Source organism: Sceloporus occidentalis, unplaced genomic scaffold, assembly GCF_023333645.1.
Source record: "Sceloporus occidentalis isolate IW3139 unplaced genomic scaffold, rSceOcc1.0.p SCAF_39, whole genome shotgun sequence".
Taxonomy (NCBI): domain Eukaryota; kingdom Metazoa; phylum Chordata; class Lepidosauria; order Squamata; family Phrynosomatidae; genus Sceloporus; species Sceloporus occidentalis.
The window spans coordinates 1,180,407-1,199,477 of NW_028317019.1; the positions used below are offsets into that span (position 1 = coordinate 1,180,407).

A 19,071-nucleotide genomic window follows, 5' to 3' on the forward strand; every position below is an offset into this window, starting at 1 on the left:
GGAGGGAGTGAGAGGGCGAGTCCAACACCATCGGGACTGCCCTGAAGGGACAGAGCCCTCCCTCCACGGCCAACTGTCATCGTCCAGCCTGGAGGGAGTGAGGGGGTGGGTAGGGGCTAATTTTGTACTGCAATTTTTATTGTACACTGCTATGATCATTGTGGAATAGCGGTCTATAAATAAAACATATTATTATTATTATTATTATTATTATTATTATTATTATTATCTTGGAAGCAAACCCCAGCGTATAACAAGGATCCACTGTAACTTGAGCATGCATGGGTTTTGGCATCCACCGTGGGTCCTGGAACCAAACCCCAGCGTATACCAAGGACTGACAGTACTTTTATTTCACATGCTCACTGACTTCCTCAGAATCTTCGTATATTCTTCTTGAATAAGATTATTGAAGCCAGAGATTCCCATTCCACGCAAAGGCAAGCATTTCCTCCAGCACTGGCCAGAGCACCTCAGTCAGGGCACCGACTATAACTTGGTGTGAGAGATCAGGAAAGGAGACGGCTCAGTGCCTGACTGGCCCAGGCCAGAAAGATGGCCAAGAGCATTGCCAGGAGGGTGCAGGGGGTGTCACCTAGTGTGCTGCTGGGAAGGGGTGCTGAAGTTATGGGTCTGGCAAGAGAAAGCAAGCCTTGCCCTCTTCTGCTTGTCCAGCAGCTCCACTGGGCCTGAAAAGGCAGTGGAAGAGAGGGATGATTGATGAATGATTTGCACAAATATACTAGGAATGCCTCTGAGTGTGGCAGCTCTTCCCTGGCTCAAGGCGAGGTCAAGCGTGAGGGTGGCAGGAACATCATCCTGGCAGAGATGCCAGTCCTGAGCTGATTACCCAACAAATTTGGGGGCAAGCCACCCCCCACAAACTCCTTAAAAGCAACCCAACCTTTCCAACAGGGATGGGAATCAGGTAGATTTTCAGATGTTGATGGACTGCAACTCCCACTCTCCTTCAACATTGGCCATGCTTGCTAGAAGCTGCTGGGAGCTGCAATCCAGTTCTATCCAGAGGAACAGGTGATTCCGGCTCCTGTTCTCCGCTGCACCTCCCTCTCTCTTCCTCTTCCCCAAATGGGTGCCTTCCAAATGTGTTGCCCTACAAGACTCTGCAGGGAAGGTCTCTGGGAACTTTCCCCCTTTGGGGTTTGAAATGAAGGTGGCGCTCCAGGTGAGGGCTTGCCATGCCCTGCCGCCAGGAGCCAGGTCTGTCCTCTGAGTCTGAGGTGGAGGCTGAGATCCCAGGGACAAGCGAGGGCTGCAGCCACTGTCCAGATCCTCCGGAGTTAAGCCTGCAGCCAGTCCCAGGGTCAGGTTCCCAGCAGCAAGGTTTCCCTCCTCCAGAGCCAGATTGACTGGGGCCTACTCCCACAGAGAGACCCCAAGAAGAAGAGAGACAAGGGCATTCTCTGTGGCTAAGTAGGAAGCCACTAGCTAGAACATGCGAGACCCAGATGGGTTAGAAATATCCCAGCACCTCCCTCGGTCCAGCATGGTTGAGAACCATCCGTGGTGCTTGGGAGACACCTTGCTCTTGCCTTGAATGTTGGCTGAATACCTGTTACCTTGAATCCTGCTCGGACCTGGAGGACTCTCAGATTTCCCCTTTGAACCTGATGGACTGGAATGACCGAAGCCTCGTGATGAACGTGGACTGGATTATACCACCACTGCTTTTGCTACACAGGACTTGGTGAGACAACCATCCTTTCTCCCTTTCACTCAGTGCTTGAAACACTGAGATTCTGGACTGAGGGTTGGCTAGCCTTGCAAGGGCAAAACAGGACAGAGCTGGAGGTGGCTCTGGGAAGAGTGGATCCTTCTCCTCCTCTGCTTTCATCATCATTTTTCCACCCACCCACCTTCTGTCTTTTCCCCAGCCCTGGGACTGCAGGAGTGGCTAACAAGAATTAAAATCAATGCTGACTGAAAAGGTTATTCCTAAAACCCAATTAAACTCCACAGAATTAAAACCACTAAAAACAAATCAACAAAAAGGGGAAAGATACCCCAACAATAACCTTCTCTTATAGTTCATTGCACTTGTCATCTTTTTCTCCCTTAATCAATTTTCCACAGAAGGACAAAGGCAGGAACAGAAGAAGTCCTCCTGAGGACACTCTGAGTGGCCATCATTGGCTGGAATCCCAGTCCCTCCCTCCATCCCTGGCTCTGGTTGGCTGGAATCCCAGTCCCTCCCGCCATCCCTGGTCCTGATTGGCTGGGAGGGGAAGCAAGGGCAAGATGGCAGGAACCACGGATCAACTAATCACTGAAAGACAGAGGATTGTACATAACTGACCCCCATTACATCCCAGTCTCTCAAATTCCCAATGGCTCCACTTCAAAAAAGGAGGGCTGAACATTTACTGTCCCAAGGTCTTCTTTCCTCCATTTTCTTCCTCGAAGGAGGAACTGAGGGTAGTTTCTCCTCTCTTCCTTCCTTTGGAGGCCATCTTGGTTCTTTGCACACCTGCAGAAAGTACAAATGGAGGTGTGTTACATGTGCAACACTTATGCAGTCTTCCATGGACCACCAAAGATAGAATTCAATGACTCTCAGAGCAAAGCAAGCCTCAACCTTTTCTAGAAGATCAAACAAATCAATGAAGCTATTGTACTTTGGGCAGATAGTTAGATGACATGACTCCCTGGAAAAAAGGAGGATGGTCAGTAAAGTGGAAGGCATCAGGAAAGAGAAAGAGTGGCTGGAGGTGGACTGAGTCAAGGAAAGGAAGACTTTCAGCTTGCAAGACCTTGTTCAGTCAGTTAATAACAAGGTCTTTGGAGTTCCCTCCTTCTTAGGGTTGCTCCAGAGTGAAGCCAACTGAACAGAGGAAGGAACAGGAAAAGGCTCTTGTCTTGGGTTCCTTCTTTCTTCATTAAGAAAACCAAACCCAAACCCCTCTAGCTGGGATTACGCACAAGGCTTAGTCCTAAACTAGGGATGGGATTTCTTTTGGCCTCCAGGTGTCAGTGTACTACAACTCCCAGCATCCTTCTTTTATTTGTTATGCTGTCCAACGGGATGATGGGAGCTGTAGTCTGTCAACATCTGGTGGGCGATAGGATGTCCATCCCAGTTGAAAGAAGACCAACAGTTTGCAATGACGGAAACAGAGCCAGATCCCCTTCCCTCCAGGATCCAGCCTTTGGAGAGGAGTCTGGAAAGAGCTTCAACACCAGAGATGGTCCTCTTTTGCCTGAACAGAAGCAGATGTATATATTCACACAGAGACACCCTTTGATTCCCCTCTGAAATCTCATAGACCCACAGAGACCCCCAAGAAGGAAGAGGAGGCCTGGCAGCCAGAGGAGCCTTTGGAGGAGGAGGAGGAGGAGAAGGGGCCTTCCTTGCTTCCAGCCCCAAAGCTGCCTCCCTACAGAAGCCCCTCCATCCCCCATCACTGGCTCCAAAATGGGGCTCTTCCCCTCCAGTCCTCATTCTCACAGAGGAACCAAACTGGGGAGTGCCCCATGGAGGCCCCACCTTCCCTTCCCTGCCAAGGAGACCCAGAAGGAGCCCTTCTTCTTCCTGAGCAGCCAATGGTCAAAGCCACAGCCTCCTAGGACCCCATTCAGGCCTCTCTAGTCTCAGCAGCCACCTTCTAGAAGCTTCTTCCCCAGCAGCTGCCCTCTGATTGGACGGTTGCCCACCAGTGATGTCATCCCCCCAGAGGAGTGTCTTTGTGCCTCTGAGAAAGGCCTCCTTCACTGTTGCCAGGCAGAGTCTGTTGTCGCCATGGAAACACCAAGGGAGGGAGGGAGAGTACTGAGCATGGTCCTCAAGAGATCTGGGCATGCTCAGTAGCAGCCACTGAAGCCCCTCTGCCCTGAAGGAAGATGGCTGCCCTGGCTGCCACTGAGCATGCTCAGTCCCTCCAGAGGAGAAAATGGAGGAGGAGGAAGGGGCCTGAGCCTTTAAGGGCTTGAGCCATTCCCAGAAAGAAGGGCTTATTAATAGTTAATACTAATTATAAGTGAGTCAGTTGGAAAAGCCCATCTCACTCCAGAAAATAAAATCAAGATACTTGAAGAGTTTGCTCTCTACCTCTTTTCTAATGTAAGGGGAAAATACAGGAAAGGGCAAAATATCAGTACGGAATATATAGGTGATGCCAAGATCATAAATAGACCATGTATTGGAAGGTATTAGAAGTTGTAAATATGATCAATCTGTAAATATTGTGTATCTTCAAGAGATGCTGGCAGAAGTTATAAATAACTGGAAAGTACAATTGCAAATGTATAACTGTATGTGAATTTATAAATAAAGCTCACCTGAACCTAAACAAATAAATAAATAAATTGTCACAGTGAGCTGCCATATTTGAATGAGAAGTTTCCAGACTTACTGCAAGGGTAGCCCTATGTAGAGCGCATTGCAGAAGTCAAGATGTGAGCTTACCAGCGCATGAACCATAGTTTCTGGGTCTTCAGGTTTCAAGAAAGGGCGCAGCTGGCATATCAACCGAAGCTGATAACAGGCACTCTTGGCCGTCACATCTATCTGAGCTGACATCTGGAGCAAAGGAACCAGGAGCACCCCCAAACTGCAAACATAGTCCTTTAGGGGAACTGTGACCCCGTCCAGGAGCAGTAGACAAGCCTCCATACCTGGGTTAGAGGCTCCAACAACAGGTACTTCTGACTTAAATGGATTCACTTTCAATCTGATTTCCTCATCTTGCCCATTACTCCCTCAAGACATTCATTCAGAGGGGAGATGCCTTCCTTAGTTGACGCTGAAGTCTGGGGCATGGAGAGATATTGGATGTCATAAGCGTACTGATAAAACCCCATCCCATACCTCCGGATGATCTCTCCAGGCGGTTTCATGTAGATGTTAAATAGCATTCGGGACAGGATGATGCGACGAAGGATGCCAAATTAAACTTCCAAGCATCACCATCTGAATCTGCTTCTGAGATAGGACCAAAACCACTGCAACGCAGTGCCCCCGATCCCAAATTCCCTCAGGCTTTCCAGAAGGATACCATGGTTGACGGTATTGAAAGCCACTGAGAGGTCCAAAAGCACCGACAGGGTCATACTTCCCCTGTCAATGCTCAAGCGGAGATCATCTAAGGAGACCATTGCAATCTTGACTCTGTATCCCGTCCTGAAGCCAATTTGAAAAGGGTCCAGATAGTCTGTTTCATCCAAGACCACTTGGACTTGAAGAGCAACTGCCCTCTCAATCACCTTGCTTAGAAATGGAAGATGGGGGACCGGTCTGTAATTGTTCATGTCCAAGGGATCTAGGGAGGGCTTTTTCAGAAGCAGCCGTACCACCGCTTCTTTTAAGCAAGATGGAAAATAGCCCTCCCTAAGAGGTGCATCCATGATACATCTCAGGTGAGTCCTAAGTGCATCTCCTCCTTGGAGGACCAGCCATGAAGGGGAAGGGTTGAGAGGGCAAGTTGTCTTCTTTACACTTCTAAGGAGCTTGTCTACGTCCTCAGGACTCACAGATTCAATTTGATCCAGTATGATCTTATTCACAGAGTCACTGGACACCTCACCTATAGCCTCAAAATAATGCTGGCATCCAAGTCAGCTCTTCTCTGAGAGATATTATCTGTGAAATAGTCATTTAAAGCATCACAGTGATCTGTGGTAGGCTCTAATGGTGGGTTCTGGGGGGCAGGTGCCTGGATCAGGTTCCAGATCTCCCCCTCTCCCACTTAAGCCGTCCCTTTATGCTTCTCTTCCCTTGGTGTTTTCATTCCTTTATTCCTTCTTTCTACTCCTTTTACCTACATCCTTTCAAGGGGGTCCAAGGCCTTTTCAGCATGTTCCCAAAACCGGGAGGAGGGTGTTCTTTTTGGGGCTGAGGGTCTCTCTGTTGGTCCTCCTCCGCAGGGTTGTTGTGAAGGGAAAGGTATGTAGTTGTGGGGTATGCCTAATATGGATCCTGTGGGCCTTTAAGCCTAGTTCCCAGGTTGCCAGGGAAGTGTCAGTCTCCCCAGACGGGGCTTTGGGGTCCCTCCATCTCCCTCCTCTTGGATTTGGCCTAGATTTTGCCTCTTTCCCCCACCCAGACAGAGCCTCCTCACCCCAGGACCCCAGAGAAAACGTCTCCCCCCCCCAAAAAAAAAAACACAACACTGTTGTTTCCAATGCTATTGAACCCTATCCTGTGTGATGCTTTGTATTTGGCACAAAACTCTTCACCAAATGAGTCATCAGAAGGGAGGGTCTCTCCTCTGCCCCACTTTCCAGGAGGGAGAGGGCTCCCCAAAATCCTTTCTACCCTTGAATGCCCCTCCCCTTCATGGCCATGCCTCTCTCCAAGGGTCCCCCCTTTCCTCTTTTCTCAAAATAACCCCCCAAGCACCTGGGCCCCAAGGAATCCCCAGAGGAGGGGGCAGGGAAGGGAGAGGAGGCCTGGCAGGCTCCCTGCCTTTCTTTGTGGGGAGGAGATCGGGGTTTCCGTCCTTCTTACATCACCCCTCCCCAGAAGATCCTCCAGCCATTCTGAATGAATGAGGGCTCTCCCCACTTCCCTCCCTCAGAGCAGGCTGTGAGGGCGGCAGATTCAGGGGATGAGACTGAGCATGCACATTTGCCACCAAAGGCCCCTCTTGAGCATGCGCAGGGATCGCAAAGCCCTAGCTGCTGCTGTTTATTCCATTGTCGACATTTGAAAGAAGGGAAGGACTACACCCTTCCTTCCTTCCTTTTTCCTTCCTTCCTTCCGGAATGGAGCCCAAGCTGCGGAGCTGGACTCAGGAGGGAAAGGCTGTGAAGACTCTGCTTTGTACATACAGATCTCTCTCTCTCTCTCTCTCTCTCTCTCTGTGTGTGTGTGTGTATGTGTGTATACACACAAGTGTGTGTGTGTGTGTGTGTGTGTTTGCCTCTGCTGCTCATATGGCTGGGAATGGAGCTGAGGACTGAGAAGAGAAGAAAGGGTCAGTTTTGTGCAACTTCAGAACTTATATGCATCAATGAGTCCATTGTGTTGAAATAACAAAGAACTTTATTAAGAACACAATGGCGGGATACAGACTGCCCAAAAATGGCAGTCTCTCGCCACCCTGGTTTGCTCCGCAAGGGAGCCAAAGTGAACAAACTGTGTGGCTCCATCGCCAAACAAAAAGAACCCACAAAAAGCAGGTTCTTGTTGGGGTGCCTTTGTGACGCCGCAAGGCACCAAAGGCGCACTTGCAGTGTCACAAAGGGGCCGGGACGTGCATACGCTACGCATCCATTGCATCAAAATGGCAGCGCCTGTGTGTACAGGGTGCCGCCATTTTGACGCCCCCATCACGTGCTAGGAGTGAGGTCGGTATGGACACTACGTTCTCGGCCAACCCCTAGCATGTGACGGGGGCTGCGCAAAGGCCCATTTAAATCAGGCCAGCATTTAAGTTAGCATTTAAATCAGAACTGCCCACCCCAAGCCAAATAATACATTAAAACCCCAAAACCTAAAACTCCACCCTCTTTCAAACCTAGCCCCCACCTCCAATTCCCACAGTCAATGGCCCACAGGTAACAAGGCTACCTTTGTCATTCCCAGAAACTAGTCCCCTTCCTGTTAATACCTTCCCCCCAACTTTCTTCATCTAACATCCCACACATTCCAAAGGCTATAAATCAAACAACTATTCTAGCCAGCTGCAACAAATCCCACCCTCTATCTAGCTAACCCATTCCACAACCCATAATTCCCAGTCAAATTTATAAACTAAAGCAATGATCTACTCTAATAGCAATTAATAGATAAAATTAAGAAAATATAACTTTAAAACATAAAGACATATGGAGAGACAAACCTAACACACAAATCACAAGGGCATTTTCTTATCACCAAAGGAAGAAAAATATATTCTTTGTATTCCTTCTCCACAAAAATAATGTTAGTTCATTTCTGGGATTTTTGTGGCTTCTTTCCTGTGTGGCCTTTCTGATGTCTTACTAGGTTTGGCTTTGAAGAAAAACATTTCCCACAATGCTGGCATTTGTATGGCTTCTCTCCCGTGTGGGCTCTCTGATGTGTCACTAGGTTTGAGTTCTGAGCAAAACATTGTCCACAATGCTGGCATTTGTGTGGCTTCTCTCCTGTGTGGACTCTCTGATGTGTCAATAGGTGTGCCTTCTGAGAAAAACATTTCCCACAATGCTGGCATTTGTATGGCTTCTCTCCTGTGTGGACTCTCTGATGTGTTACTAGGTGTGACTTTAAAGGAAAACATTTCCCACAATGCTGGCATTTGTATGGCTTCTCTCCTGTGTGGACTCTCTGATGTCTCACTAAGTCTCCCTTCAAAGAAAAACATTTCCCACAATGCTGGCATTTGTGTGGCTTCTCTCCTGTGTGGACTCTCTGATGTGCCAATAGGTTTGACTTTGAAGAAAAACATTTCCCACAATGCTGGCATTTGTGTGGCTTCTCTCCTGTGTGGACTCTCTCATGTGCCAATAGGTATGACTTGGAAGAAAAACATTTTCCACAATGCTGGCATTTGTATGGCTTCTCTCCTGTGTGGACTCTCTGATGTCTCACTAAGTCTCCCTTCAAAGAAAAACATTTCCCACAATGCTGGCATTTGTGTGGCTTCTCTCCTGTGTGGACTCTCTGATGTGCCAATAGGTTTGACTTTGAAGAAAAACATTTCCCACAATGCTGGCATTTGTGTGGCTTCTCTCCTGTGTGGACTCTCTCATGTGCCAATAGGTATGACTTGGAAGAAAAACATTTTCCACAATGCTGGCATTTGTATGGCTTCTCTCCTGTGTGGACTCTCTGATGTCTCACTAAGTCTCCCTTCAAAGAAAAACCTTTCCCACAATGCTGGCATTTGTATGGCTTCTGTCCTGTGTGGACTCTCTGATGTTTCACTAGGTCAGGCTTCCAAGAAAAACATTTCCCACAATGCTGGCATTTGTATGGCTTCTCTCCTGTGTGGACTCTCTGATGTTTCACTAGGTGTGCCTTCTGAGAAAAACATTTCCCACAATGCTGGCATTTGTATGGCTTCTCTCCTGTGTGGACTCTCTGATGTGTTACTAGGTGTGACTTTAAAGGAAAACATTTCCCACAACGCTGGCATTTGTATGGCTTCTCTCCTGTGTGGATTCTGCGATGCATAACAAGGACTGACTTGTAGGCAAAACATTTCCTACAATGCTGGCATTTATGTGATTTCTTTCTTGTATGGACTCTCTCATGACTGACATGTTCTTCTGTAAACAATGACAATGACAGACAAGACTGAATCTCAGCATTAAGAGAGGAAGGTGTTACCCCAAGATTTAGCCCCACGTTAACCCCTCCCTATGTGAGATTAAATTAATTTGGGCACGTTACACATGCGCCGAAAGTACGCGCTCCGCACATACTAGGGTTAGGAAGGGGCGTACTAGGGTTAGAAAGGGGGGGGTCTATTCTAGACACCCCTGAACTCTAGTATGCGCAGAGAGCGTACAAATTGACACCCTTCCACACAGGCGCCGCCATTTTGATGTCACGGACGCATAGCGTCCAGATGTTGCGCGGCAGAAGTGACGCTGCAAGTGTGCGACTAGCGCCTCTCAGCGCCACTTCTGGGGTGCAGAAAAGAAGCGCCATTTTTGAGCTGCTTTTTTGCTGTGTCTGGAAACTACGCGGTTTGGCCACTGCGGTTCCTGGACACAGCAACAGGCAGCACCGGCAAACCACCGCTTTCAGGCCATCTGTAACGCGCCATAGTTGGTGTGAGTGACCCGAGCATAACCCTGTTCTGGATGCCCCAAATCCATATAATGATTGTATCCTTACTCGTAGGAGCTAGCAAAGAAGAGATTGTAGGTGAACTGCCATAAGGAAATCATTGGAAGCAGATAGTCAGACAGTTGGAAAATATTCCAATAAATATATGTAAAAATACTTTGATTGAAAAGTGACATCATTTCCTGTGAGACTGCCATAGAGTGTTGAGTCAGAGCACATGGCATGATGCAAGCTAACTGCAGAGGATGCTTCATGCTGTGTGGCACCAGAAGATGACTCATAACCAATACAGTATACAGCTCACATGTGGATTGATGTGGGTTGGAGTTGTGTGTACAAGATATTGTGAAGTTGATGAAAGTCAGGGAGGAGAGCTGGTACATATTTGTTTTCTATTGCAACTCAAGCTAAAGAACCTCCAAGGACTTGGAGGAAATCAACTGTGTCTCTGAGTTATTTTTAAGTGTGGAAAGTGGTTAGTGCATTGCCAATACCTATATCTGGAGATTTGCTTCTGTTCTTGCTGTGTTATTATTGAGCTCTGGGAGTGTCGCCTTCAGACTGTGCTATACACTGGCTTTGAATGGGACCAGAATTCAGAGCCAAGAAGGACCTGAGAGCTGGTGTGATAATCCTTTTTGGCTGAAGTATTTCCACCAAGCACCCATTTCATTTAATTCAGTTTCAGACAATTCTTTCCCCACACAAAAAACTTTCTAAAGTAATTTAAACCTTTTTGGATGCTCGGTTTCTGCCCCCAAGCAACAATTTCAGTACAAATATCAGCCCCAACTGGCTGTTCTTCAGTGTCAGTCCAGTTGCAGACAGACCCTCTGTTGATTTACATTGCTAAACACCTCTCTACACTCGCCAGCCCCACTTGCCATTGAAGTTACTGTCTTCTCTCCCCCATTCTGGACCCGCAGCAATTGGATTCGAGATCCATCTAGATCAGTGATGGCGAAACTAAAGAACATGTGCCAGAGGTGGCACTCAGAGCCCTCTCTGTGGGCACGTGTGCCATCACCCCAGCACAGATTTTGCCAGAGTTTGTTACTAGAAAGCCAGAGGGACACGGCAGTTTGCAATAAATAAGTGGCTTTTGGGTTGCAGTTTGGGGACTCGGCCTCTAAAAGGTTCACCATCACTGATTTAGGTAATGTATTACCATTAGCAAAGCCTCACAGTATTCACCACTCCCACCTTTGTTACCTAGTTTGTGTGTGTGTGTGTGTGTGCGCAATGGAACACGTATATGTATGTCTATGTGTGTTTTACTTTCCCCCTAAAAAACCCACAAAAACCTATTTGAAATGCCTCTGGAGTTCTGTGTGTTTCCCGGCCCTTCAGCCCCTAACCAACCCAGCTGCCAAGGTACCTCTTGCCTTCTTCTTCCACCGTTCTCATACGCCTCTCCCCCAGGGGCATGCCTGCCACCCAAATCTCACAAACCAGTCAGTTAATAGCCTCCGCAACTGATTCCCTTCCCCCAAGCCATTCTAGGCCCCATTATACTTACCAACGACTTAAAACTACTAACATTTAAACTACTAACAACTCCCCCCTAAACCTCAAGACCATTCTGGATGAACCACAGTAGCTGGTTCTGACAATTGGCAGTTTACAATGGGGTATTTAGTATCCTTATAAAGTGGGGAGCAGTAGTGCCTCACTAAATCACAAATTCAAATATTCTACAGGATGTTGCTATCTCAATTAAACTACACTTGAAAGGGATCTAGGACTCCCAGTAGACCACAAGTTGAACATGGGCCAACAGTGTGATGCGGCAGCTAAAAAGGCCAATGTCATTCTAGGCTGCATCAATATGAGTATAGTTTCTTGATCAAGGGAAGTAATAGTGTCATTCTCTTCTGCTTTGGTCAGGCCTCCCTTGGAATAATCCTGTGTCCAGTTCTGAGCCCCACAATTCAAAAGGATGTTGAAAAGTTTGAACATGCCCAGAGGAGGGCATCCAAAGTGGTGAAGGATTTGGAAACCATGAAGCCCTATGAGGAATGGCTTAGAGAGCTGGGTATGTTTAGCCTTGAGAAAAGAAAGTTAAGAGTGGATACGATATCCATGTTTAAATATCGGAAAGGGTCGTATTTATGATGGAACAAGCTTGCTTTCTGCTGCTACAGAGAAAAGGAGACACTACAATGGATGCAAGCCACATAGAAAGAGGTTCCATCTAGACATTATTAGGGACTTTGGGACAGTAAGAGCTCTTCGACAGTGCAATATACTCCCTTAGTGCTTGGTGGAGTCCTCTTCTTTGGAGGTCTTTAAACAGAGGCTGGATGGTGCTTGGAATGTGTATTCCTGCATGGCAGAAGAGGGTTGAACTGGATGGCCCTTGCGTTCTATTCCAACTCTATGATTCTATAATTCTAGGGGAATCATAGCACAATGATAATTTAGCATAAAAGGGACCTCAGTCTTCATAAAAAGGAGAATGGATTACGGTTCCTTACCCACAGAGGCCACATTCTGATAATTCTCCATCATCACATAACTGTAGATCAGTCTCTGTTTCTTCGTCAACAGTTTCCATTCCTCCTCAGTGAAATATATCGCCACATCCGCAAAGGTCACCTGCAACAGAAAATAGCCCTCATTCAGAGAGTGACTAAGCAAAAGGGGAGGAAAGCACATGGTTCATCCCAAATATTATTTCATCACTTCAATATTCAATCCAGGAAATTAACTTTAAATTCTGTCAGCAAAGGGAAAAAACAACTACTGCCTTCGAGATCCAGTTTGTTTCGAATCCTTTCAATATAATATACAATATAATAACCAATATAATTTAGGCCATGGCTGGGATATAGAGGATGGATTAGGATACTCACTATCCCAACACATACAGTACATTTAGCCACCAAAGAATTATAGTGCATTTAAACATTTCTTGCCACTTTTCAGAGGCAAAAGTTAATTTTAAAAAACTGTTCTGGGGAGCACTGTGGGCTTGAAGGCCACTGGGCCCACCCCATATTTAGATCCAGAGATGGTCTCCCATATCCCCCATTTCACAGACGGGAAAAGCAATACATATGTGGAAAAGCAACACCAAAAGGTGGTCAAGATGGACAAAGTTGTTTATGAGAAAGATAGAATCATAGAATCATAGAATCGTAGAGTTGGAAGAGACCACTAGGGCCATCCAGTCCAACCCCCTGCCATGCAGGAAATCCAAATCAAAGCATCCCTGACAGATGGCCATCCAGCCTGTTTAAAGACCTCCAAGGAAGGAGACTCTATCACCCTCCGAGGTCACACAAGCTAGGAAGGGCACAACAGTTTGCTTTTGCTTCAGCCTCTTGGGAAGGGCAATATCCTGCCTCTTTCTTTCCTCTCCTCTCCCCACTTTTGAGTTGATGGGGTGCAAACTGAATGGCACTCAGAAACTGAAGTAAGCTGAGAAGGGGGAAAGTGGGAGGAGGAGAGAGCAACCGGGACATTTTTAAAAGCCCCTGAAAAAGTGGGTTGACAGAGGATTAACCAGGACTGTCTTTGCAAAACTCAGACAGTATGTGATTTGCTTCCTTTCATAAATTGGCCCAGCAGTGACACAGATGAAGCTAATTGGATAGTGACTTACCGAAAGACTGTCTCTGGTAAATTGGGAAAGTATGTTCTCTGTGTGCTTTCAAGAGCTGGCCCAGCAGTGACACAGATGAAACTAATAGTCAAGAACCTCGACTCACCAAAGAGTTCTTGTATCTCTGCATCCTCTTTCTCTTGGGGCCCAACTCCCTGCGCTTGGCCTCTGTGTCGGCCATCAGGTGGGCAGGGGTCCTGGTGGTCTTGCACTTGGGTCACTTACAGCAAAAGGTGCCCCAAAGATGTGTCCAAGGGAACCGAGATGAAGTTCCTGAGAAAGGAGACCAGAGATTCAAAAAAGGACGCAAATTGGATCTCCTATAAAGAATTAATGCAAATAGATAGAACTGGTTATAGAATAAAGACATGAAAAGATCCTAATGATCAGGGTTATGATCTTTCATGGTTCTTTTACAGACAATTAAGAAAACTCTTCCTAATGGATAAAAACAATACGGTATTTGCAAATCAGACTCTGATCTAGAACAGGAAAAATGTTGAATAAAGATGCCTTATTAGCAAGACTTTATAATTGTATTCTTAAAAAATCTGTACAGAAGAGGAAGTTATTAAATAAAATATGGTTAGATGGTCTCAAAACTTTGGTTTTGCAATTGAATTAGACCCTTGGGAGTACACTTGGAAACAAAGATTGAACTATACTTGCAGCCAAAACATCAAAGAGAGTTATTATAAAACATTTTTGGTAGTATTTAACACCAGAGAGAATAAGCAAGATGTATAAGAATTGCAGTAATTTGATACAGTTAAATACCTGGGGGTTTGGCTCTCCACTAAAAATTCGGAACTGTATAAGAATAATTACTGTAAAACATGGCTTAAAATTAAAGCAGCTTTATCCCGTTGGAATAAAATCGGCTTATCCTGGTTGGGTAAAGTGGCTGCTATTAAAATGTTAGTTTTACCTAGAATGATTTTCTTGTTTCAAACTATCCCAATCTTAACTAATGAAGCACCATTTGTAACGTGGAATCGAGATATTAGCAAGTTTTTGTGGGGAGGCAAGAAACCTAGAGTCCGCTTTCGGATAATGCAGGATGATGTAAAAACGGGGGCTTGGGACTTCCTGATTTAAAGACATACTTCTTTGCATGTTGTTTTGATTGGTTAATACAATAGTTTAATTTGGAAGAGAAATCTCTTTTGAATTTGGAAATGTCCGGAAATGTGTTTGGGACACACGCATATCTTTTCTATGATAAGATCAAGGCTAATAATGCATTTACGTTACATTTTGTTAGAAAAGCTTTCTTTAAAACTTGGACTAAGTTTAAAAAATTATTATATCCAAAGCTCCCACTCTGGACTTCAGTCAATGAGGCTTTCCGTAGAAACAATACTATTATTCCGGGTCGTTGGTTAACATATGATGACTTATGATAAAAGGACAAATGTATTGTTTATTAAAACCATGAACGAATTGGATGAAGAAGGAATAACACTGAACTGGTTTCTTTATAGACAAATCAAGGAAAGATTTGTATTGGATAATAAGACCATTGGTATTAATCCTGTTTTATCTGAATTTGACAAAATAATTTTTGGAAAAAATGTAGGTAGAATCTCTAAGCTTTATAAGTATTTGTTAAACCTTCAAATGCATGACGAGCGAATTAAGCCGTCAATGATAAAATGGGCACAAGATTTGGGTGAAAATTTACCCTTAGAACAGTGGGGGGAAAACTGGCGGGTCCAAATGAAATATACTGCTTGTATAGCAATCAGAGAAAATTATTACAAGATGCAGAATAGGTGGCATGTAACTCCTTTAAAGCTCTCCAAAATTTACAAAAACCAAAATTTGGACTGCTGGAAGTGTGGTAACTCCCCAGGATCCCTGGTACATATGTGGTGGCAATGTCAGCATGCCAAGAAATACTGGAAAGTGATTCATCAGAAGATGCAAATGATTCTTAATTATAAATCCCCGTTTGACCCAAAAATGTTTTTATTGAATATGGTTATGGATGTTAAACTTGAGAATATGCATGGAAAATTACTGTTTTATATGATTTCAGCGGCCAGATTGGTGTATGCTTCTTGTTGGAAAGGGTCAGGGCAGCCCTTGTGGAAGGACTGGACTATGAAACTATTGGATTATATGGAATTGGAGAAACTCACTTGCTACATGGAAAACCTTGACTGGGAAATAACAAAGAAAGTACGGCATCCTTTTATGTTGTTTATTAAGAAGGAAGGCCTATCCCCTAATTTTATATGGTAGCTATGATTTTTGATTTATCTTATCGGGAAGGATATGAGACTAGGCACAGAAGCAAAAACATAAGTATAATATATGATATATGACTTTTTTTTACTATATTTAAATTGTGCATGGATTAATTCTATTCATTTAGATCTGATTGCATTAAGGGCTATAATTTGGCATAATTGTGTCCCATCTTTCTCTTGGAAGTCTTACTTAATCTTGCTTTATTTTTAGATTAGAATACTGTATATTGTGTATAGTTTATAACTAATACATTTATTTAAGATGTAATGCTGTATATGTTGTTCATCTTATATATTGTTATGTGTATCTTTATCTGTTTTTAATGCCTAATAAAGATTATACTAAAAAAAAAAGAATTGCAGTAATTTGTATTGGAAATGTGAAAAGGAGAAGGGCTCAATCTATCATTTGTGGTGGACTTTGGGAAAGCGATACAATAGTGGAAATTGATTTATTTTGAAATTAAGAAAGTTGTAACTATCTTTTAAATTCGTGCCTGAATTTTTTTGCTTAATATAATAGAACAATACATAGGGGGAAAATGGTTTATTATTATTTTATATGTTGTCATCTGCAAGAATAGTGTTTGCTCAGAGATAGAAAAGTAAAGAAATTCCTTCAAAAGAAGATTGAATATTTAAGCTTCTGGACATGATGGAAATGGACAAACTCTCAAGAGGAATTAGAAATTAACCGTCAAATTTATATAAAGGAGACTGGAATAATATAACTGAATATCTCCAGAAGCATGGAGGGAAAATGCTACTTTAGAGACAGGACTAATTTAAGTTGAAGTGTTTTAATTTATTCAAAGAAATATAACATTGGTAAAACAGAAGTATGTTGGGAGGTTAAAAGCCCAATGATGTTGAGTTTAATCTAATGAGAGCGATTTTGTATCAACTGTTTTACAATTTAAATGAGGCCTGAAAGAGAAAATAAATGATTTGTAAGGATAAGGATAAGTAGAACAATATATATTTACTTTTTACTTATTAACAGATAATTAAAAACGAATGAGATAGAAATAAAAGTTAGTGTGGTAGTTTGGAAGCAGCGGATGGTAAATGTAATAGGTTTGTCTTTAACCCTCAGTGCTATGGAATCCTGGGATTTTGCCTTTGGACACTTAGCCTTCTCTGCCAGAGAGCTCTGGTGCCACAACGAACTACAAATCCCAGGATTCCACAGGATGGAGCCAGGAGAGTTAAAGTGGTTTTGAACTGGATTATGTCTGCAGTGCAGATACAGCCAGAGTCGGTTGTAAAAGGGCAGAAGCACCCAAGTCTTGCTTTTACCTTCCTAATAATGGATTTCATTTAAAAAAAAGAAGCAGTTTGTTTTTCTGTCTAATTCTTATTTTTGTTGTTATTGTTTGTTTCTGTGTTTATTTGGGAATAATATGAGTTATTCTGGTCTGCCCCCTTCCTTCTTCCCTGAAAATGTCTTAATAAGGAAACTGGGGAGACTTTTAAAACCTCCCAAAGGAGCTACTTTTGGCCTTTTTTGGGGGACTAGCCTCCTCTTAGAAGCCAAAGCCCAATGTTTGTGAAGAATAATAATAAGGCTTGTATTAAAACTATCCCCCCATTTCTGATCCCTTTTAAAACCCATGTTCCCCAGAAGGAGCAGAGCTTTGTAATAAGAAAACCCTCTCAGAAAAGACACACAAAAGACACACAAAGAGACACACTTCCTTCCTTTTGGCCCAAGGAGCCTGGCCTCCTTCTCTCTCTGGAGCCTCAGGAGAGAAAGAGAAGCCTCTGTTCAACTGAGGACTCAGAGAAGGTTCTGGAACATTATTCCCAACAGTCAGAAGCAGCACAAAATGGCTGCCAGAAAAATAAATGGCCACCGGAACACAAAATGGCTGCTTGAAAACAAAATGGCTGCCGGAACACAAACTGGATGCCTCTGCCTTATGATTATTAAGGTCTGGCGGCAGTTCCATCCTCTCCCCCGCAGGCCTGATAATATCATCATCATCATCACCACAAGCACCATTGCTACAGCATGAGAGCCACCATTAAAAGCATTGAAATCCCTTTGGGGAGTCATAATCTCCCACCTTCAGAGAGAGTGGGCCTTGCCTAGAAGGACTGCTGGGCCTCCTTCCTCCCCTCCTTCATGGCAGTGGCCAAAGGAAAGCAGCAGCAGCAGTAGACCCAAGACAGGCCCAGCCAGAGCTCAGGGCAGCAGTGAAGCCTAGTGGTTCCAGGCCTTGTCTCTCTGCTCTCACTCCACTCCTTCCTCTCTGTCTGTTCTCCCTCTAAAACTCTGCTCCTTTCTCCTCACTCTCTCTCTTCCACGCGCAGAGCTATATAGAGAAGCAGAAGCTCCGCCTCTTTTTGAGGCTGGCCAATGGGGGCAGAGCATCTGGAAGACCCCGCCCCCTGTGTTCCGGCGTCCATTCTGTGTTCTGGCAGCCATTTTGTGTGCTGCTTGTGACTGTGGGGAATAATGTTCCAGAACCTTCTCTGAGACCTCAGTTGAACAGACCATTGGCTTCTCTTTCTCTCCCTGAGGCTTTAGAGTGAGAAGGAGGCCCAGCTCCTTGGGCCAAAAGGAAGGAATGTTTCTTTGTGTGACTTTTGTGTGTCTTTTCAGAGTTCAATCCTATATATACATATTATCAGACATAACTCCAGAGAGTGTTAGCCTTTTGGATGCCAGAAGGTTCCTCTCATTCTTCAATCCAAGAAGCAACACCTCAGCTGCCTTCTAGAAGATAAAGCAAAAAGGCTTCCAAAAGGACTGAAGCCTTGGACAAGTCACACTCTCTCAGCCTCAGAGGATGGCCATGGGAAACCCACTCTGAAGAAACCTGCCAAGAAAACCCCTTCAGAGATTCCCATCAGGTCACCATAAGACCTGGAAACAACTGGAAGGCACACACACACCAGTCACAATAATGGGAAATAGGTGCAAGTCTTGCCCTGTGCAAGTCACACTCTCTCAGCCTCAGAGCACAGTAGTGACAGGAATCGCTCAGCCAAGTGTGCCCCCAGTCTTTCACACTGCAGCAGCCATGGAGCACTTGATGGTGGAAAGGTCAACAGTGCCCCAGCCACCAGCCACTGCCTTCTTTGCGGAGGCAACGGTTGGGCAGAGGCTCAAGCCCATGGCAGCTCCCTTGATCCCAGCCATTAAGCCCTGAAGCTGACAGGAAGGTTAGGATTCATTTCTTCCCTGCAGAAGTCACACTCTCTCAGCCTCAGAAGAGGGCAGGGTCAGACCTCCTCCCCAGCCTAAATCTTGGAATTTAAGAATTGATCCAAGGACAGGATGGGCAGGAGACATCTGCCCCTTTTCTGGAGGGACTATTTTGGATCTAGGATCCATTTTAAGGCCAACAGGCTAAACGTAAACACTGATCTCTGTCAGAGTCCTTGGTGAGGAGATAGGTTTGATCCTGCTATAAATCTGTGGATATAAGGATTCAATAGTACCAGCGGATCCACATATGCACACG

At 44.9% G+C, this 19,071-nt stretch overlaps 1 protein-coding gene across 1 annotated transcript; it reads right to left on the minus strand.

Moving 5' to 3' along the window:
- Positions 1 to 7,159: 7,159 nt before the first annotated feature.
- Positions 7,160 to 18,746, minus strand: LOC149290384 (uncharacterized). Its single transcript, XM_089489287.1, has 3 exons — positions 18,618 to 18,746; positions 12,214 to 12,334; positions 7,160 to 9,210 (listed from the first exon to the last, which is right to left on the minus strand). The coding sequence occupies exons 1-3, from the start codon at positions 18,744 to 18,746 to the stop codon at positions 7,889 to 7,891; spliced, it is 1,572 nt and encodes a 523-aa protein (XP_089345413.1). The 3' UTR covers positions 7,160 to 7,888.
- Positions 18,747 to 19,071: the final 325 nt, after the last annotated feature.